This window comes from Ceratotherium simum, chromosome 2 (assembly GCF_057802395.1).
Source record: "Ceratotherium simum simum isolate JZ-2026a chromosome 2, ASM5780239v1, whole genome shotgun sequence".
Lineage (NCBI taxonomy): Eukaryota > Metazoa > Chordata > Mammalia > Perissodactyla > Rhinocerotidae > Ceratotherium > Ceratotherium simum.
Window position 1 is genome coordinate 77,625,384 of NC_141901.1, and position 23,551 is coordinate 77,648,934.

At 34.8% G+C, this 23,551-nt stretch overlaps 1 protein-coding gene across 1 annotated transcript in view; it reads left to right on the top strand.

Moving 5' to 3' along the window:
• The window catches only part of COL24A1 (collagen type XXIV alpha 1 chain), a 346,899-nt gene that overhangs the window by 3,390 nt on the left and 319,958 nt on the right, over positions 1 to 23,551 (top strand). Inside the window, exon 3 of the mRNA XM_087448191.1 lies at positions 6,709 to 6,773. Within this exon, the coding sequence (XP_087304317.1) occupies positions 6,709 to 6,773 (65 nt within the window). The remainder of the gene's footprint in view (positions 1 to 6,708; positions 6,774 to 23,551) is intronic.

A 23,551-nucleotide genomic window follows, 5' to 3' on the forward strand; every position in this document is an offset into this window, starting at 1 on the left:
CCAGGCTATTGTGGTAATTAAAGGGTTTCTGTAATCAAAAGGGGAGGGGGTTGGAGTCTGGATATAAAGATCTGTTTCCTAGCTGGCATGAAATTCTATTTTTTAAAGTTGCTTAGTTATCTTTGCATTCAAATAAATGTTTTAAATAAACTGATGTCTCAGGGAGAGGGATTATAATTTATGGAAAGTAATTTTGAGTGTTGTTTAGACATTTTGCTTGGTAATCTGTGAAGTTTCAGGAGAAAAATAAATTTTATTATGGGAACTAGAATAGCTGTGCTAGTTACCTTGCTCTACTTTGCAACAATGACTTAGAATTTGTAACTCTGAGTGACAAGTGAAGACCATTTCATTTTCATTCTTATAAAAGGCTAACATTATTCTGTCATTCATTCACTCATCATTCATTCACTCATTTATTCAAAAAATGTTTACTGAGCTCCAACTATGTGCCCAGCATGGTTCTAGGTAGATGGGATACAATGGCTGAGCAAGACAGAAGCACACTTGCTGCCCTCCCAATGCACCCAGTTCAGTACAGGAAACAGAAAATGAAACAACCAAGTATAACAAAATGAGATAGGGGTACAGACAGGAGGACACCTAGCAGTCCTGGGTAGGTGGGAGTGTAGGGAAGGGTAATACTGGAAGGAAAGGCTGACCCAAGGAAATGAAGTCTAGACTGACACCTAAGTGGAAAAGACTTGGAACTTTCCAGACAGAGAGAACAGTAAAAGGCTCAGAGGTAAGAGAGCACAGTGCATTTGAGGGCCTGAAAGAAATGAAGTTGGTTGGAACACACATTCTAGGGGAGGAGTGACCGGAGCTGGGTCTGGAGAGATAAACAGAGACCAGATCATGAAAGGCCTTTAAACCAGGTTACTTTCCTAGCTAAATAAATGGAGGTTAGGATGACCTGACTTCTTGATCTTGGGATCAGTGTGCCGGTAGAAGATGCTGGAGAAGTTATATATTGGTTGAAACTCAAGATCATTTGATAGTTTTATTGACTGAAGGTTGACTGATTCATTCACTCATTTAAAAATCTTTATTTAGCATACTGTGTACCAGGAACTTTGCTAAGCTAGGCAGCAACCAGTTTAACAATCTCTGTAGTATTAGGAGGACAGACTAGTTTAAGATGTATTTTTCTTCCCTGTTACTGACTGGACTCTAGGCATTTTAATCACTTGAAGTCCTTAAGCATTTTTCTTCCTTGCAGTTCATGAATTGCCTATATGCTTGGAATTTAATCAAAAGTTCTGGTATGCTTCCCATTGGATTGGTTATACAAGTACCTATTGAGTTGAATTGATAGTCTAAGAAATTCATTGTATATAAGAAGTTAGTGACAACTCCCTAAATCACCCAACTTTATCCCCACTGCTGGGATGAGAACTGCTTTTCAGTTATTTTGGGAACAAAGGATGGAAATTTTACTATCTGGATCTTAGCAGCTAGTAAAGAGCAAAATCTGTAAAGCTATCGTGACTTAAACACGTTTTTGGCTTGTAAATGTAGTGTGATGGAAATTGTTTAAATTATTGATGTATATCACATGTGTTTTTCAGATTAGTTCACTCTTTCCAATTGGTTTAAATGAAAATCACCACCTCATTAAAAAAAAGTTCCCTATTCACAAGATTTCACAACGTCTTCTTGCTACTATAAATTGAATCTATGTAGGCAGGAGCATCAGTAGCCTGAAGTCTTGTATCATAATACCTGAGTGTCTCATGGGTGCCCTAAACAAAAAGATGACTGGGATTCCCCTAAAGTAACGTAGACCCTTCAGATAAAGGTAAAGTTGAATAGCTCTAAGAACTATTTAGGAAAGATGCCTGTGATGGATATTAGCTCCTTAAATATTCCAAGTATGGTCTTTAGATATCTATTTCCTGCTTGATCCCATTTAGGCCTTCACTCCTCACATGTCTGGTTATGTTTTGACTGTGGCTTATGTCAGACTGAAAATGTGGCTAGCAGACCAGACACAGAGTATTTCATATTTTGTTAGATATCCTCAAATATTAATATCATGGGTTATATTTTCTGAACCTTTATTGAATGTTTGTTACCATATTCTTGGCTTCTTTAGACCTGGTCTGACTTTGTTAAAATGTCTGAGTATATGTACTTCTGTTACTTTATATTAGTGACACATGGTCCAGACATACAAAAAAGTGAACAAAAACAGACATGCTTTGAATTTTTGAAAAATATTCATATTTAATACACTAGCTAGACTTTTTGTTAGTAAACTAAATATATGAACAAATTAGCAAATTTAGTAGACTATTTTAGGTTACTTTATTAAAAGAGTATTGGCCAGAACTGTAGGAAGACCTTTCAAGATTTGTGGTTAAATGACCTGTCCTTTATATATAGCGATTTATAGAACATCTTGCTAAGTAATTTGATCTTTGTCCTTTAATGCTAGTATACTGATGGGATCCCACCAGACACACAAATTTAAGGGTTTTATATTTAGAATGTAAAATATAAAATTTACATTATGTCATCAGATAATAGATGAGTCAGCTGAGACTCAGAAAATTGAAATGACCCACCCTAGGTCACACAGTGAGTTAGAAATAGAACCAGGATTAGTCTTTGACTCCCAGTCTATTTTTATTTTCTTATTAACCGTGTTGTTTTCTCTCCAACTTAATACAGTTTTAATTTTAACTTATTCAAGGACTCCAGCATGTCCTAGCACTGTATGCTAAGGGCAGGACAACAGGAGTGAAGTGCAAAGCACAGCTGCTGCCTTTGAGAACTCTATCATCTACTGCTAATGTGGAAATGCGATATTTTTTCTTTATTAAGTAAATGTATAGTAAATATAATATCATGGGGGGGGGGGACAAAACCAAAGAAATAAAGAAGCTCAGGCCAACTAGACATTTCCCAGAAAGCTTGGATTCATTAGACATCCATTTTATACAATGACGGAATTTGGCTCTTTATCAAAGGATTATGTCAATTCGGCTTGATGTCTTCTCTGTGTTCCTACTTCAGAGACAAGAAAAACAGTTAAAATGAAAAAAAAAAAGAAGAAGAAAAAGGAGAAGGCTTCCACTTACCCTACCATAGCAGAATTTTTAAAAAAAAATTTTCTTTCTCTTCTTTCTCTTTGGACATCCAACTAAAAGTATCCTTATTTTCCTTTACATTTTCCAAGTGTTAAAAGAATTAGGTCCATAGGGAAGAATTGAATTCCTTAGTCATTGGGAGATGTTACTGTTACTCCTTTCCTGTTTAAAAATATTTATTGTGTCAGTTTCATGTAAGAAATGGATAAAAGGTGAAGACCTGTTGCTTGCTCAGGTATTTACTTACTAATTAATCTTAAAAAGTATGACATATATGAGCTATAATAAAGTTACAATTAAAGCATCAACAGTACGGAGAAAATGGAAAGATTCAGTCCTCTTTAGGGATGATGGGAAACTTCCTGGAGAAGGTGTTGTTCAAATTAGGCTTTGATGATACTTAAGATTCTGACAGGTGGACACTGAGGGGGCATTTCAGGCACATACAAGGTCTGTCCAGGGAATAGAGAATCACATGATATAGCTGGAGCTTTGGAGTTGTCAGGTGTAGTGGGATTCATATTGCTAAAAAGGAGGACATAGGAGCGGAATGGTAGGGGTCTTGAACACCTGTTGAGGAACTTCACTTTTCCTGTTCTTCCTTAATTGGCTGTTAGTTTTGGGCATAATTAGAGAAAGAAAATCTCTATTTCAGTCATCGATCTCTACCTGTCCATTAGTCGTCAGCTTTGGTACATAGCTAAACTTACATGAGGTATGGCTCAACTGATTTGTCATAATCCCCTAAGATCACCTGGCTAAGGGATGACGTTTAACGTTTGATTCCTCACCTCAGGAATGGACTTGTTAACATGTCTGAAAAGAACTTTATTTTCCATTTTTCTCCCTAAGGTTATTGGGGAAGTCTATGAGATGGCTGAATAGCTAAGTGAATAGTGCTGGTTGTTGTACTGTTCATTAGTTAGCTTTATTCTGAAGGAAAAGTGCTTGTAGGGTTGTTTCTAAGCTCTAAGTGAGATTACCTTGGGCAGGTGAAACGTGCTTTCTTTCACGTTCCATTTTCTACTAAGACTGCATAATTCTGTCTCTTTCAGTGACTGTAATGCACTCTCCTTCAGTGACTGTAATCCTGAGCTATTTTCTAGTCTCACTGATATATATCCTGCCAATTATTTGTTGAAAATATAAATTTGAAAGGAAAAGAGCCTCTTTTTACTCAGACTCTAGATCATATTGGGATCCATCCTGGAGAACCCAGAGAAACCATTTTAATCTCGTACAGTGGTACTCAACTTTTGTTTACACATTAGAATCACCTGGGAAATGTCTAAAAATCCCAGTAACATAGACAAATTAAAATCAGAATCTCTGGGAGTAGGGGTAGGGAGGGCAGGACCCAAGTGTTAGTAGTTTTTAAAACTCCGAAGGTGATTCCACTGTGCAGCTAAGGTAAAAAACAGATCCTCTCTTATATCTCTTGAGCATCATCTATTCCAGAACAGTGGTCCTCAGAGTGTGATCCCCAGATCAGCAGCATCAGCACTGCCTGAGAAACTCGTTATACATGCAAATTATCGAGCCCCACCCCAGACCTACTGAGTCAGAAACTCTCAGGGTGGGGCCCAGCAATCTTTAATAAGCCCTACAGGTGATTCTGATGCACACTGAAGTTTGAAAACCACCAATCTGGAGCAGTAAAAAAGGATAAAAAAAAAGGGTCAAATAATCTTATTTATGTCATGTCATAAAATTAGATATATGTGATTTAAGCAAAATAATATTTATTTAAGTGTATATAAAAACAATGTAACTGTAAATGGTAAATGTTCTAAATTGTTTTTTCTCAGAGTTTGGTACACATACAATCGATTTTAGAATCACCTAGTTAAAAATGTATACATTCTGAGGATCCACTCCAGATTTATGAATCATAATCTCAGTAGCAAGGTTCAGAATCTGCATTTTTCACAAGCACCTCAGGTGGTTCTTTGGCAAACTAACATTTGAGAACCATTATTTTAAATGGATGACATCATATGTGGGAATCTTTTATAGGCTTTGTTAAAATATACAGTTCGCTATTTGCCCTTATCAGTTGAAATTTCTGTAAAGATTCAGTTGATTAGTTTGTGGAGTTAATGACAGTTGTTAAGTATTCAATCAAAACCTTGTCTTGGGGCCAGCACCGTGTCCTAGTGGTTAAGTCCCTTGAGTTCCACTTCAGTGGCCCAGGTTTGCGGGTTCAGATCCCAAGTGCGGACCTACACCACTCCTCAGTCATGCAGTGGCCGCAACCTGCATACAAAATAGAGGAAGAATGGCACAGATGTTAGCTCAGGGTGAATCTTCCTCAGCAAAAACAAACAAATAACAACAACAACAACAAAACCCTTGTCTTATAAAAGCTGAGCTCTGTACTGAGTATGACCATAGAGTGTGCATTTTTCACTTACTAAAAAATGGTTACCACCATTTTAATATAAACAATATTTCCATTATATCAAGGAGAATACTATAATTTTATATTGTTGGCTCACTTTGTAAAAGATCATCTTTCTTACATTAAGATGCTCCTTATACAAGTTGATAAAGGTAAAAACAATGGTAATAAATAGAAAATGTACCAATTACTACTAGTACACCAGGAACTTAATAAAAAGAAAAAAGGACTTTGAGAGGGATCAGTAATCACTCCTTGCAGAGCTGTGTTTTATAGAAATGTCATTTGGGGAATCCCTGGGTTTGAATAAAAAACAGAATCAGGGTCTACATTAGCAAGAATTAGATAATAAAATATTGTTTTCATCATTACTTCTTGAAATTATCTCTATGATTTTCACTGGGGAGGAAGATACAGCCAATTATGAAGATTATTCAATAAAATCTATCCAAAGTGTGTTTTTTTTTAAAAGCCACAGAATATTTTTACTTAGCTAATCAATATGAATGAACATTTTGATTTATAGTGATCGAATATTGTGCTCACAATCACTACTAATCAAAATATTCAATGTTGACATCTATAGGCCATTGCTATTTTCAGAACCAAAGAATCATGAATCTAGAGCAAGTGATTTAAATATGATATTCAGATGGTTTTTACATATAAACATTCATTTAAACAAATGACTTGTTCCATCAATTTATAGTCACTATGGTTAAGTGACTATTAAGTTGTGTTATTTCATGTAAATTTCTATTACTTTGTATAAAATTGCATGTATGGTATGCACTTTTATGGTATGGTATAAGTATGGTAATTTGACATAATATATGATAATAATAATAAGAAGAAGATCATCTGTACTAGTTCACATTTATTGAGTACTTCCTATGTTCTAGGTACTGTTTTGTGTGCTTTACATGAAGTTTTTCAATTAATCTTCAAAAAAAACCTTATGAGATAGATTTAACAGATGAAGAAACTAGGGCATAGAGTGATAAAAAGTGTGCCCAAGTCACATAGTAAGTAGCAAAGCTGGAACTTAAATTCAGAGCCCTTGCTCCTAACCAATATGGACACTAAAATACTGTGTTAATTAAAATGATAGCTTAATTCTTAATCTTGCATTAGAGTTCGTTTTGGATTTTATGTGATTTCTAGGTTGTAAGTGTCCCATTAAGTTTTTCCCAATTGTTTTTCTTTTTTCAGGAAATTGCTTCTTCATTTTATTGTGCTATGTGTGGCACGGGGTGCTGTTCATGCACAAGAACAAGGTAAGAGTTACCTTGTTACTTATTTTCTTATATAAAAATTCTGCTTCCAGACAGAAAAAGTACATGACTTTAAAGTCATCATAACCTTAAATTCAACATTAAATTATAAAAATTCTACCCAGTACAATGAGAATGTAAGGGTGAAGAAACCAATTTTGGGGGGAAATATGACCTTTAAGACATTACTCAGATCTTCCGTCTATGAAATTGCTTACATTTTTAAGCAAACTCTCTACAAAAGGGAAGTTTTGTACAGTAAAAAGGCTTTGCTTGTGACTTCATTTTCAGTGGGAGTTCTTGGGGGTGGCAAACTGTGACTGAATTACCTTTGCACTTCTTGAAACAACACAAGCATATACTAAATGTTCCATCTAGATTTACATCATTAAGAAACAAAATAAAATTTGCATACCAGTGGGATTTTATTTAACTCAAATGAAGAGGATTAGAAAATAGTTCAATGTTTTGTTTTGTTTTTGCTTGCTAGCTAGTTGCTCTGGTAGTGTGGGGAGAGAGTTTCAGGAATCTGTGTATACTCTAATTTATTCATTTATTAAACAACATTTTTAAAGTAACTCCTATTCGCCACATAATATCCTAATTGCCAGTGATTGAAATATGGATAAGATAATGTCTCAGGCCTCAAAGTGAAAAAACAGGTTCCTTTGTCAAAGGTGGGAAAAAAAAAAATGTCGAAGTCAACGAGAAAAATCCTGGAACTGTGCTGGATCTACAGGCAATATCACCATGGCCCCCATTTTTTTCCCCTTTACCTTAAATCAGCAGGTCTGCCAAATTATTCGTTCTGACAGAACCAACTTTTCAATTCAATGAGCCGCTTGTCAATTTGGTCAATCAACCAAATGATAGTAAAGAAAAGGCAAGTAAACAAAGACAAGTAAATGAAATATATGTAGGTAGAGCGAGGGCACAAAGGAAGGAGTGGTACGCTATCTGACTGACCAAACTGACAAGCGGCTCATACATAGGTATTCTGTCAAATAGCACGTAGATAAATTAACATATATCCTGGAAGGCATTTTCTAATTCTCTTTTATGGGGAAATGGTTAAATTAGGTCACACGTCACATGTAACTTCATGAAATGCTATTCTTGACCAAGTCATTTCTGTTACTTTATTTTGCTGTAAGTAGCCATGAAGAGGAGAGAAACTCTCTCTGTTAATTTACTATTATTACCATTACAATTTCTGAGAACTTATTATGTACCAGTCACCTAGAATATATATTTTCTTTATCACTACCTCGTCACAGGGTTTTTATAATTATGCCCATGATAGAATTGCTGAAACTAAGATTAAGAGGAATAAGTAACTACTCCAGGGGTTACAGGTTAATACATGGAGGAGCCAAGACCTGAAGTCGGGTATTTTGACTGCAAAGTGTATGAAGTCTTTAAAATTAAACCTCTTGGACCTCAGAGAAGATAAGAAAGAGAAGGAGAATTGCCATTATTAATTAAATATATATTTTTTGTCTTGTCCTTTGCTGGTACTTTACATATATTACTCTAATCCTCATAATGAACCTGCAGGATAGAACCTTCATCTTATAGATGAAGAAACTGAGGCTCAAAGAAAGGGCTTGCCCAGGCTCATACAGCTAAGACTAGAATCTGGGTCTGTCCATCTCTGACAACAACAAAAAACTCTTCCCAATACACGTCCCCTTGCTCCACAATTGCCATCCACTGCTGTTGTGAGTTTAATAATTTACGAAATGTATCATTATCAAAAAATTAAAAACCCAGGCAAAGAAAGATATAAGGAAAACTGAATGTTTATGAATAGATTTTTTAAAAATTCAGAACTAATGAAAAGAGTAAATGAAAGAAATAATATCTTTCTTTTAACCTTAAGATTTCATTTATAGAATACAAAACGTGCTCTTTTATTTCAGGATGAACATCATAATTTTTAGTCTTCCTATAACCATAAAATTTTACTGTGAGCTTTTAACAAAAAGAAAAATCTTTTAAAAACCTCTTTGACTTTAGAAAACTGGATACTTTTGAGCGCAAAAAAGAAATGAAAATAGTAGTATGTTATCAGAAACTTAGAAGTACTTTTTGCCTAAAATATGTTTTGTTAAATTAAATCATCTAATTAATTAATCATCTAATTAATCATTTAAATTAAATTAGATGATACAATAATGTAACATCTAATCAGGAGATTAGAAAAACACTTTCAGAGAAATTGTGATTCTATAGTGATCACAAATATCACTTACAATCCTAATACTGCCGAATATGTCTATTTGAGCTAGAGATTATCCCAAATTACACTTCTCAGAAATATATTTATTTGTGCTTATGAGCATTTTCAAAACTTAAAAAAGTATCAAAGTAATACAAATATATAGTTTAAAAGTCAAGTTTTACTACATACGACAAAAAACAGTATCCCTTGACCTTACCCACTCCTGCAGTCCTCTACCCAAACTTTGTCAGTACCTTCTTTTGGTTTTAACCTCCATATTTCTCAATAATATCCTTATATATTGTACTGCCTTCCTATTTTTGATGATGAGGATTTAACATTTTTATATTATCTTATGCCCCCTCTTCCCTTCCTTCTATCCTCTCAATATAGTTTTATCAAAGTTTTTGGTTAAATTAATGTTTATAATTTACCTTATTATGACCATGTGTGTATTTTTTTTTACCACTGAGCCATGTAAGTTTATATTTTCTTTCCTGTACAATATTATAAGATTATTGACTCCTGTTTTGTTTGCTTTGTGTTCTATGTCACTATCACCAATTCTTCTCAGATACTCCAGAAGAATTCTAAAACTTCTTTTAAAAATATTGTCCAAAAAATTACACAAATACTCTAAACGTTTGATTTTTTTTCTTGGTGATATTCCTTTTAGAAGCTAAAATTCTGCTGTTCTACCATGGATTGGTAGTTCTCTAAGCTTTCTGTATAGTTGATGTCTCTCACCTGTGTTAGATCCAGTGTCTTGGAACTCATATTTTCCTTTTTTTATTGTCTATTTCTTTATTTGAGTGGAGCATATCATCCAGTAGCATTCTGAGAACATGTATTTAGGTGGTACACTTTTTGCAACATTGCATTTCTGAGAATGGTTTATTTTACCCAAAAGCTTAAGGGTAGTTTAGGTGGGTATAGAATGTTAGGCTTTCATCTATTTTCTTCTGGTTCGCAGTTAAGAAATCTTATATTATAATAATCTTAGATTATACTAATATTATACACATATAAGATTCTTTATATGTGACCTTTTTATTTTCCTCTTTAAACCCTTAAGCTCATCTATTTATCCTTGATATTTTGAAATTTCACAATAATGTGCCTTGGTACAGGTCTTTTTTCAGTTTATTGTGTTGGGTACTTAGTAGGCCCTTTCAATGTGGAAACAGCTTTCATTTTCTGGGAATTTTCCTGTGTTACTTCTTTCTCTCTGCTATATTTACTTCCTCATTCTGCAAGTTCTGTTGGTTAGATATTGGATCTTCTTGATTGAGCTCCTTATTTTCTTGTTTTCAGCTCCTAATTCGCATCTTTGTTTTTATTCTATTTTATATTAGAGTTCCATGAGTCACTATTCCAAACATTTACATTTTTTATTTCTGCTGTATTTACATTTTTAAGAGCCTTCTCACTCAGATTGTTCCTTTTTAAAAAAAAAATAGCATCTGAATCTTCTTTCTTTGATGCAATATCTACTCATCTCTCTCAAGATCAGAATAATTTTTTTGAACTTTTCTTCTGCTCCCTTTGTTTCCTACAAATTTTTGTTTGTTTGGTCTATCTCTTATGTTGGAAAAGTTCTTTATAAGTCTGTAGTACCTGTGTTATCATTTAAAAGTAAGGCACTAAAAATATGCTGAGAAACTCTGTTTGCATGGATAGGCTTGTTAACTGGTATATTTTTCACACGGGGTGATGAGGTAGGAACTTAGCCGACCATCTTGTTGGACTACAAGTGTCCAAGGCTGCACAGTTTCTTTAGAGAAGAATTCTCCAATATTTTACTCGTAGAATATAATCCTGGATGCTGCTGTTATTGGAGTTAAGTGATATAAAGAGGTTCATGCCAGGGGCAAGGGGAGTCTGTCTCACCGTTTAGTATATAGATGTTTACTGAATCCCTGTTCTTGTTATGGTGCTTCTCTTCCATCTTCTGCTACGATTGATTCAATGTTTCTACATAAGTAAGCTTTAATCTTCTGTTATGGTCTCAAAGTGTCTTATATAGACTTTCAAACCTTCCCCTTCTCCTCTATTTGAAGCTCCAATCCTCTCTCCTGAATTCACTTACTGATGCCTTCAATTCTTGAGCCTTGTCAGGATTTTGCTATGTGAATTGACCCACCTGTCATTAGCACCTGCCTCTGCAAGTCCTTAGTGTTCAGCTTTTTCAGCTTTGCTAATTCCTTCATGTGCTTTTCATCTTTCAAACATTTGTTGATATCTTTTGTTTGCTGTTGACTCTTCTATCCATTCACTTTGCCTATGTAGTTTTAAACCACATTTCCTTATTCTCATTTTAGTGAGATTTTAAGACTGAACAGAGATAAACATCTGTTATTTGCCATGTTTTAAGTTATTCCTTTAAATTTTAACACAGCTAAGAAAACCATTTAAAATATCCTATTAATAAATATAAATTTTATATTTGTTTTATCACCAAGTTTTAGGTATAACCTAATGAACAAATGATTCTACTTAAAGAAAAAATTATTTTTGAGGATGAGTTTTCTGAGGATTTGACAGATATAGATCACTTTTCCTACCTGATACAGTCTACTTTCCTTATTACTCTGTGTTGGTGGGCTGGCTGCCAGTGAGATTGGCATAGCTGCAACATCTCTACATGATAGCTTATGCCATGCGAGATGCGGAGCTAATTGTCAACATACACAGCATTCGCAGGCCCATGATCCCTACATGTGGAAACCACATGTGTGGAAATCTCTGTGTAGAATACTCATCTCCAACAAGAATATTTCCTGTGGAAATTTATCCAAAACGTGTTTATTGTTAACGGAGAAGCAGCTCATTCTAGCTGCAGTAACTCCAAGCATTTTCTGCCAAAACCCCTTATGGACACTTAACCAAAAATTTTACACATAGGTTAAAGCTTCATTATTATTTTAGAAATAAGTTTGCTTTTATCTCTTTATCCAGAATTAATGTGTTATTTACATTGAGTACTTTAAAGTCACAATCGCCACTTTTAACACACCCAGTGTGACAGCAGTGCTAAAGCACAGGTGTTCTGGAGCCAGAAGCCTAGGTTTATGTCCAGGTTCCAACACTTAATAGTTATGTGACCTTGAGCAAGCTCCTTAAATACTCTGAGCCTCTTTGTCAGCAGCTCTAAAGTGAGGATAATGATAGTTCTGACTACATAGGGTTGTTGTGTGGATAAAATGAGATAACTCATGTCAAGTGCTTAGTGCATGCCTCTTATATGATGAGCATAGATGAAATTTTTGTAGAAAAAAAATACTCTAGATCCTTTTATTTTTCCATATACTCATAATATTGAAAAAATAAAATAAAGCAAAATAGTTGGTTTTAAATAACTTCCTTTAGTTCCTTAACTCAGTGAGCTGAAAGCCAGGCAGCCTGAATTTGAGTCTTGATTCTGGCACTAACTATTTGGCTGAGACTATATAGAGTAACAGAAAGTGAATATTGGGCAATTATCTAGTTAATTTAGTCCATTTGGGTAAATTGGCAAAGAAAAGAAAAATATATTGAGGCTTGTATAATCTTCTCATTTACAACATGGTGATTTTATTTTAAACCATCATTTTATTTTTTCATTCCTACAAGCTAGAAAGAATATAATAGCTTTGGGGACTTAACAGACCCAGAGCTATAAAAATTTTAAACAGTGAGAATTCATTAAAATTAAGTGCTATATTATATTAATTTAGTTATTTAATAATGAGTTAACATCATAATTTATTATACTCTAAGTGGTATTACTCTTTACTTTTTATCTAAGAGTTGACTTTTTAAAAAATCTTTTAAGCTACCAATTACTAAGAAATGTAAGAATCCTTACATTTTGAGGGGTAGACAAAATACTACCTTTGTTCCTCCAATTTGTGATAGAATATTGTTGAATATTGACAAGTAAAATGGTTCTTTGGCTCTCTGTACTTGTAAAACAAGTGTAACCATTGGCTCTGCCATATCTATTTCTTTAGGCATGTACTATACTCCATAATTATATAGCCACTGGATTTAGAGTCAAATACTTGGGTATGACTCATAGTTTTATCATCTACTGGGACTTAATTTCTCCTTCTTCCTTCCCTCTCTCTTATCCCCCCATCCTCTCTTCCTCTCTCCTGCCCTGCCCTTCCTTCCTCCCTCTCCCCACTTCCTCTCTCTCTCTCCTTCTACCTCTCCCTCTTCTTCCCTCTCCCTTTCTTTCTTTTCTTCTAACTAGTGATAATATTATCAATGCTGCTTACTATACATTTCAAATCAAAGGCAAGCAAGGTTGGAGTGTCTGTGCTTATTTCTCAGCATTAGCCTTGCAAGCTTTAGAAGGCTGATTTTATTAGCATACTGAGAGAGGATCTATTTGCCATTAGTGTGTAACAAAATAACAAACAAAAATTACAGTGAAAGCTTAAAGAGGAGAAATCTTTAGATTGAGTCTTGTAAGATGAATAAACTTGGCATGAAAAGATATACTTAGCAGGGCTCTGAAAGAATGGGATTTAAAAAAAAAACACAGATAAGCTTTGATATGGCAAGAAATTCAAGGAAAAGTAAACAATATTGGGAGTGGAGAATGCTGTGGAGTGAGCAGAGATATATCAATGAAGAGAAAATTGTATAAGGGCTAGTGTAAATTAGGGGGCAGTCCCTAAGACCATGCTTACTTCTGACACCAACTGCAAGTTTGCGAGTCCCCAAGACCACCTTCAGGTTCAATAATACTCTATAAGGACTCACAGAACTAAGTGAAATCTGTTATACTCACAGTTATGGTTTATTGCAGCAAAAGGACACAGATTAAAATCAGTCCAGGGAAGAGACACATAGGGCAGAGTCTAGGAAAGTCCCATATGTGGAGCTTCCAATTGTTCTCTCCCAGTGGAGTCATGGTCAGTACCAAATTTCTCAGCAATGATACGTGACAATATGCATGGAGTACTGCTAACCAGTGAAGCTCCCTGAACCCTCTTGTCCAGATTTTTAATGGGGCTCCATCATGTAGACATGCTTGACTGCCCACATAGCTGACCTCAGTCTCCAGTCCCTCTCGAAGTTGAACTGATACCACATGACCCAAAATCCTCACCATAAAGCACAACTTTAGACTCTCTGGCATGGCCCACGGCCCCCAGGTAAACAAAGATATTTTTATCAGGCAAGACATTAAAGGGCTTTGAGATTACCTCCCAGGAGCTGAGGACAAAAAAGGCAAGACAGCTTTTTGGGCAAGGTTAAATTCTTTACTACACAAGTAGCATGTGGGATTTGTGTGCCATAGCAGAAAGTTTGAAAAGGTGGAACCAGGATGGTGGTCCCAGTGATTCACTTACATTACTTTGACAGTTTTGCAGTAAGGCCACCATACCAGTCACAACTGTAGAGATCTTCTTAAATGTGCTAATCTTCTCAGCCTCATAAACTATATCACAGACACACACAATTCTATGCAAAATTCAATGTAAAAATTATTTTAGGATGAAGTCATAACCCCTTAATGAGGGAGTGAGGGGATGGAAAGTGGTAAACAGATTTTTTTAAACAGGGATCGTAAGGCTGAAAGAGCATGGGTACTTCATTCCTTGTTTAATGTTCCCTTTTATTTCTGATATGAAGTTTCTCACTGAGAGGCATCCATTTTTCCTACATTCTAAATCTTCCTGTTCTGATCTTTGTGTTTTGATCAACTTTGACATTTAGCATAAACTAAAAAGAGAAAAGCTTATTAGGAAGGCATGAGACATGAGGCTAGAAATGTAGGCAGGGGTTAGATCATTAAGGGCCTAAGGACTGCAATAAGAAGTTTGAGTTTGAATTAAAAGCTGTGAGAACTACTGATGTGTTATAGGAAGGAGTGTCATGAACTAAATGTTCATTTTGTTCTATACTTTAGAAAGGTTTCTCTAGCATCAGTCTGGGTGATGGATTGGACAAGGGTGTCTTACAAGAGGCAAAGAAATCGATTATGAGGCTGATATTATAATCTGACTAAGAGTAAAGAGAGCCTAACGAAGGCTTGTGTTGGACTTGGTGACTGAATAGCTAGGGGAGAATGGGTGGGAAGGAAGTATCAAAGATGATTACCAAGTTGGATAATTGGATTGATTAATTAATTCATTCAAGCAATATGTACTGTGGACCTAGTAAACGACTTTGTTTTAATCATTGTTCTCTATGTTAGAAGACAACAGTAAAACAAGATGAAATCCTACCCTTATAGACTTACATTTCAACTAGGAAGCCAAGAAATAGGCAAGTTTATATATATATATAATTTTTTTCCTAAATTTTCAGTGGTATGAAGAAAAAAATAAGGCACCATAAGACATTAGAGAGTTAGAGAGTTATTGGGACAAGGAGGATGACTATTTTATATTTTAGGTAATGTGATCAGGGAAGGCCTCTCTGAGGTCATATTTGAACCTAGAGCTGAATGAACTAAGGCTTTAGAGCATTCCGAGCAGAGAGAACAATAAGTGTAAATACCATGAGTTAATAATGAGTTTAGTGGTTTTAAGGAATAAGAAAAGCTGAGTTTGGCTGGAGCAAAGTAAGGTGGGATGAAATGAAAGGAGATGAGATCAGAGAAGTAAGAAGGGAGCTGATGACATAGGTTTCATACAACATGTGGAGAGTTCAGATTGTATTTTTAGTGCAATGGGAAGCCTTTGGAGGATTTTGTTCAGAACAGTGGCATGATATGATTTACCCTATAAAAATATTACTCCAGGGGCCGGCCTGGTGGCGCAGGCGGTTAAGTGCACGTGCTCTGCCGCAGTGGCCCAGGGTTCGCTGGTTCGGATCCCGGGCGCGCACCGAGGAACTGCTTGGCAAGCCATGCTGTGGCGGCATCCCATAGAAAGTGGAGGAAGATGGACACGGATGTTAGCCCAGGGCCAGTCTTCCTCAGCAAAAAAAAAAAAAAAAAGAGAAGGATTGGCAGATGTTAGCACAGGGCTGATCTCCTCAAAAAAATAAATAAATAAATAAAAATAAAAATATTTCTCTGGCTGCTGGTGTGGTAGTGGGGCTCTTCATTGAGAAAGGCATTAAAATAAGTGGAGCAAATTTTGGGGAAAATATATTGAGTTAGTAGTGCTTGCAAGACATCTAATCTCTACTGGATAAATTCAATAGGCAATTGGATATGCAAGCCCAGAAGAGAGGTTTGTGAGTCAGTAAATGTAGTTATTGAAACCATGGTTTGGACGAAGTCATTAGGCTTGGTGTTTACTGTAAAAAGAGCAAGGCATTGTCTTGGGGACACCACCATTTATTCTCCACTTAAGAAGCAAAAAGGTGAAGGAGATACAGTCAGTTCTGCTGTTAGGCAACATATGCATTCCTAAAAGGCGCCATGGTAAGAGATTAGCTCTAGAGGACTGCCTGCATTCAAATTCTGTCTTTGCATTTCCTAGTTTGGTAGACTGGGGAAAATTATTTAAATTCTCTGTGACTTAGTTTTCATAACTGTCAGATGGGGTTAACAATAGTACCGCCTCATAGGGCTGTTGTAAGAATTATGTGGCTTAATACAGTAAAGTTCTTGGAACAGTGCTTGGTACACAGAAAGAATTTAATACATGCTGCTATTATTCTTATTCTTTAAAAAAATGCAAAGCGCCTGACAAAGTGCTTGGTTGGCACAATAATCAATATTCTTTAAATGATAATTGATTTCCTTAGTGACACAAACTGGATTGATTTTGTGGTTAGGGCCACTCATGAAACAAATAACTTACTATAGACAACTAAGTTTTTTCTTGCTATTCACTGGAACCAAATATCTAAATTTAACCCCCAAATTGCAATTTGGTGATATTCAGGGCCAGGTCTAAATTAATGTTAAAGAATCTGTCCTCCAATAGAAGCCTTTTCCTTTTTTCTCCTGTTCTCCTTACCAGCTCCCATCTATGTCTCTATCTTTAAGAGTTCTCTATTCTCTCTTCTATCAACAGCTTCTCAAAGCATTTGCTAAACATATTCACACTGAGTTATGAAAGCTTAAAACTACAATAACAATTAGAAATCACCTCAGATAACAACTCTGGTGGCTATCTAGAGAATATTCCCCACTGTGAGATTTCTTGGTGGGGGGGGTGGGTACCGTACCATGATGAATTAGTGAGGCTTGCCAAAGGAGATGTGAGGTGGTGTGGGGGATACAGTGGCTGCGAGGCAGTGTGGTGGGGAAAAGATTGTTGACTTTGAAGTCAGACCGATTGGGCTCAAATCTATTTCTACCATTTATCAGCTGTGTGACCTTGACCAAGTTATTTAATCTCTCTGGGCCTCAGATTCTTCAAACTGTGAAATGGGTATGGACTTTAAGTGTAAATTTGAAACCATGAGATATTACCTTCCCACTTCTGTTTCTGGATGTCATACAAAAGAAACAAGGTGAATGAAATAATAAATAAACCTGAAAACTCCATTTTCATTAAAACTAAAGGAGTGATATAATCTGCAAATTTTTAAAATATGCTGAGAAAAACAGATGCCATATGGAGTAAAGTCAGTAGTGAGATTTCAGAAAGCACCAGCAAAACCAAACTTCCTGAAGGTGAGGAGCACACCCTGAGGTACTTAACCTTTTAGACTTTATACAAAACAAGTGCTACAGGATCAGGAGAGGACAGAAGCTGCCTAGAAGGAAGTGCAAGAAAGAAGCACAGATAATAGCTAAATGGCTCAGTGGAGACAGATCTCAGAAATGCAAAAATCTACTTCCTGGGGTGAAGGATTCATTCTGAAGCATATACCAAGAGGAGTAGATACAGAGTGCAAGGTTGTGAGCAGGACTGGCTACAGCTGTCCTCTTGGGCTAGGTTTGGTTCAGGGAAGAAGGTGTTGCTATACCAAGGAGCCATTTGAGAAGGAAATGGTAATGCTGAAATGGAGCCCTTGGGTCTATAGATTTGGAAGGTACGGACCTCCATCTTCTCCACCCAGCATCCTTCTATAAATTGCTGGGCTATGAAATAATAAGTAACTAAAAGCAGTTGGCACAGAATAAAGGGAAGCATACAGCAAGGTAAAATGTAGGGAAAAGCAGCAAAAATGAGAATGCACACACAAAAACCAATCACGTCTATGAAGGAAGATCATAAAGCAGAAATATAAGAACTCAGGAAAAGGAAGAGATGGCAAGACATTAAAAGGATATGAATTGTGAGCTTGTAGAACTCAGAAAAGAAGTTGTAGGGGAAAAAATCCTTTTTATAAATCAAGATGAAATTGGAAGGAGCACAAAGAGAGATTTGACATTGTAGGAAACACAGTAAAGATAGAAATGAGAACATCAAACAAATGGAACTGAAGATAAAGAACATATTTTAAAAGCTTACAGAGAAATTATAGCATACAGCCATGGAGATTCAACATACTCCTAATAGGAATTTTTTAAGAAGAAAACCAAAACTATAAAATAGAACAAATATTCAAGGATATAATTCATGAAAACTTTGCTAAAGTAAAAATAAAAAACAAAGAAACTTGAATCTATACAACAAATGAGTATACTTTGTGCCTGGAAACATTATCCAGAATGATCAATATAAAGCCATATCCTAATAAAATCACTGTATTTCAAAGATAAAGATCAGCTCTTTGGGGCATGCTGGTAAAAAATCAAGTCACTTAGAAGGAGAAAAAAAAAAATTAGCTGACTTCAGATTTTTCTATTCTAACATTCAACACCAAAGGATGGTGGAACCAAATCTACAAGATATTCAAAGAAAGAAAGTATCAGCAAAGAATTTTATATCCAATAAAACTTAAGGTACAAGGCTACCAAGAAACAATTCTAAAAAGTCAAACACTCAGGAATATTCCCATGAACATTTCTTGAGAAAACCAATAGAGGATAAACTTCAGCAAAAAAGGAAATGACTAAGAAAACCACTGCAAAGACTGGCTCTATTTATCAGAAGAAAATGTGGGAACAGAACAGAATATAAATGCCATATGAACTAACAGTGTAGGAATGGTACAACCACCAAAAAATGGGAGGAGAAAAGGAAAAAAAGATAGGAAGTAGATTAAGTTTGCCTAGTGGCTCATTTGTAGAAGCAGGGAATTAAATTATATTATCCAAAGCTGATAAATCAAATAAAAAATACTATAAGAATATTTAATAATAAAGAGGTAAATACTAAGAAAGATAATCCTATTGACTAATATTAGATGGTAAGGGAAAGGGCAGAAACGAAGAAAAAGGAAAAGGTAACATTGTTCATAGGAAAGAAAGAATAGATATGTTGAAATACAGAGGACTAGGGACATTGTATACATTTATAATTTTAAGGATAACCCTTTAGAATAAAAATACAAACCTTTCCAAATCTCAAAAGAACTACATATAGAAACAAAGTAAAGGAAACAAAGCATACGGTGAAAGACTTTAAAAAATTAAAATGGGAAAACGATATAAAATAATATGACAGATTAAATAAACCATCACATCAAAAATGACCATAGATTTAATTTTTATATTCAAAGAAAAAAATATTCAGATTAGATCACAAAACAAATAAAACTCCTTCCTCTCTACCTAAAACACAATGTTTCAAAGTAGGTGAAAAGAAAAGCATGGGCAAAGGTATATTGGACAAATGCAAACAAAAATAAAGTGGGGAAAGGGGGCTTAGTCTTAATACCAGACAAAGTAGAAGTTTTACCAAAGAAAAAATAAACCAGACATGCAAGTTCTTTTTATAATTCGGAAAGGTGCAATACCCAATGACTATATGAATTTTATGACTATCTGTGCATAATAGCCATAACATCAATATTCATAAAGCTAAGACCACAACGGGGGAAAAGACCAAATAGACATACTAGTGGTAAGAGACTTCCTTTACTTCTTGGTCCATGACAGATTAATTGTATAAAAATAAACAAGGATATAGAGAATATAAATAACATAAACAATGAGGTTCAGCTAACTGGTATTAAATTCTGTACTCTGAAACACCTTTGCAAGTGCTTATCAAACACTTGAAAATTGAACATTTATTAGCTAACTTTCAAAAACAGATAGTGTAGGGGCCAGCCCTGTGGCATAGCTGTTAAGTGCGGTGCTCTGCTGCTGGCAGCCTGGGTTCGGATTCCAGGTGCACACTGATGCACCGCTTGTCAGGCCATGCTGTGGCGGCGTCCCATATAAAGTGGAGGAAGATGGGCACAGATGTTAGTCCACGGCCAATCATCTTCAGCAAAAACAGGAGGACTGGGGCTGGCCCCGTGGTTTAGCAGTTAAGTGCGCGCTCTCTGCTACTGGTGGCCTGGGTTCGGATCCTGGGCGCGCACCGACTCACCACTTGTCTGGCCATGCTGAGGCAGCGTCCCACATACAGCATCTAGAAGGATGTGCAACTATGACATACAACTATCTACTGGGGTTTGGGGGAGAAAAAGGGAAAAAAAGGAGCAGGATTGGCAATAAATGTTAGCTCAGGGCCGGTCTTCCTCAGCAAAAAAAAAAAAAAGGAGGAGGAGGACTGGCATGGATGTTAGCTCAGGGCTGATCTTCCTCACAAAAAAAAAAAAAGAAAGTGCAGATTAGACACCAGTCTCTGATTACAATGCTATTAAGTTAGATTTTAAGAACAAACTCAGAAAACAAAACAAAAAAAACCTTCTAACTGGAAATTTAAAATTTTTCTCTTAAATCATGTGAGTCAATGGGAAAATACAAATAAAAATTGCATAGTTTCTAGAATAAACAACAAAATGAAAATACCACATAGAATCTATGGAATACAGATAAAGCAATACTCAGAAAATTTATGGCTTAGATGCTATAAATAAAGAGCTAAATACTCATCTTTAGAAGTTATAAAAAGAATAAAACAAACCAAAAAGAAAATAGGAAAAGATAATTAATGAAGATAAATGCAGAAATTAATTAGAAAACAGAAAAAAATGTAGAAAAGATAAATCCAAAGGGTATACTTTTGAAATGACCAGTAATGATACTGACTTAAAAACAGATAGAGGAAAATATTCAAAATTGGAAAATTATATAGAGAACCACAGAAATACGAAAACAAAAAGAATTGTAAGGGAATATTATGTGAACATCTTTGAATAATACATTTGAAAGCCTAGAAGAAAGTTATTTCATAGAAAAATATAAATTTCTAAAATTGATTCAAGATGCAGTCAAAAATTAGAGTACATCAATTAACATAAAAGAGATTGAGAAAGTGAATGAAGAGCTATCAGTGAAAAAGCCAACATGATAAGTTTGGTTTACAGCTGAGTTTTATCTAACTTGTGAGAAAAAAAGATAATTCTAAACATATTTAAACTGGTTTAGGCCATTAAAAATAATGAAACTTCAATATATAGTCTGATAAAGATAGTACAATAAAGGAAAACCCACAGACCAGTCTTAACTCATAAATATTGACAGAATGATTCTACAAAAGTTATTCTTCAAGACTCTAATAAGGTATCAAAAGAATAATACACAATCATCAAGCAGATTTTATTTTAGGAATGTGAGGATGGTTCATAACAGGAAATTTATTGAACAGTAAATGCTCAAAGACATTTGTTTTTTTTACAACCTCAGCTATCTGTCATAATTCAAATAAAAACAGAATTGAAGGAAACATATTGATATATATATAAATGTTGAAAACACATATATACGTATTCTAAAGTTTTCAAATAATACTCTTTCCAATAGTATTTCCTTTCAATAGAATCAGAAATTTGGGGCAGTAGATAGCAGGTGTTATTGTTAAATGCAAGGAGAGGTTTTCTTTGAGCAATGAGCAGCCCTTGATATCATACACAAACGTGTGACTCTTCCTTCGTGTAAGAATAGCCTATTTGCATCATAGAATAACTTGCACATACTTTATGGTTATATATACTTTAAGCATTGTGATTTTCACAGTAGCAGTGTTTCTTCCACAGTTTACTTCTCAGATTGAGATAGGCATACCATTAGAGACAGGTAGCATTGGGCAAGATTATACAAAGTCACAGACTAAGCATGGTATATGTTTCAGGAGTGTAAATTTTCATTGAATATTGGGGATGGGAATATTTAACTGATTTAGCTGGTAATTCATGTTATATGTTAAAACAAATAGTCATATTATGGAGTAAAATTAAAACTTTTATAAATTATAAAACATGAGAAGTCAAAGATTTTGTATGTGTGTTTTTATGGGGCCTCTTTAAAATATTCCCCTAAATCTCTGGAAATGCATATAATGGTGGAAAAGTTTGAGAGACACTGTCATACAATATGTTAGATACAAACATTTATGACATTTAAAACTTGTTATAAAATTACAACTACTTTATAAATAAAATGATGGTTGTTCTAGCCTTAAAATAAAACACTTGAGTGTTTTGTAAAGCTGTCTAATGAGAAAGTATTTTAATTGTATTGCTAGTTTACACGAGTGATATTCAGCAATTATTTCATTGTTGTATATAGTTGTCAGACTTGGGTCTGACATTTGCCATTATGTTTGCTATTTGTAATAAACATGAATTATCAAATATCTACTAATTTCCTGTAAAAGGAAAACTAAGATGATGTACAATGTTCCTGGCTAATCTTCAAAAACTTTAATTTTTTTCACTTATCACAGTTACGAATTAACAGTTCTTTGACATTTCTTGTTGGAAATGATTATATATGTACAAAGATACAGATAGGAGATTTATAATCCAAAGAATAACAAAGATCATATGGCTGACTAAGCTGTTCTGTATCTTTAAGAAAGGATTCATCATTCTTTACAAATGTTATTTAACTTTATAGGACTCTGGAGATGAATGTGACATCTGACCAGATTCTAGTGGGGCAGATTCACTCATTCAGAAATTATAGAACTATTTGCAAGGCAGATGTAGTAGATATCCAATAATGAATCAGACACAGAATCTGTCTTCCTAGAGTTTATAATTGGGTAAGGGAGATAAGCAGTATACTATCAGTGACATTACAATAAAACATAAACCAGAAAAATCTGTAATTATATAAAATCCATATTATATAAAATCTGTATTATATAATAAATATTGAAAAAGAGTCTACAAATTGTTTGGATAAAAATAATGGTGGAGGACTGAGAAAAAATGGAAGAGAAAGAAACTTGAAAAGGAGAGAAAAAGTATGGTTATCACCAACATTAGCATTTCACATTATCTTGTCAAAGAGATATCAAGGTGACTAGGTACTTTATGTGTGGCACACAGTTAAGGTATTACGCATAGAGAGAGCTCTTATATGACTTGTAAATTCCCAGAAGGCTAGAAGGGAAAACAGCCTGAAAAATTATAGTTTAAAGGACTATGTGAACTTAATATATAAAATGGTTTCTATATTACAGATGTCTTTTTGTAAGTATGTCTTTAACATAGAAGTCATAAAATTTTAAGTTCTAAATTAAAGAAGTAAATGACATCTGAGACTCTTTGAATATGTATATTCATTGGAGTAACAAATAAGATTTCTAATTAGTTGGTAAAAATGAGAGAACATTTACTAATTAAATTTTGGGTTTAGGGATAT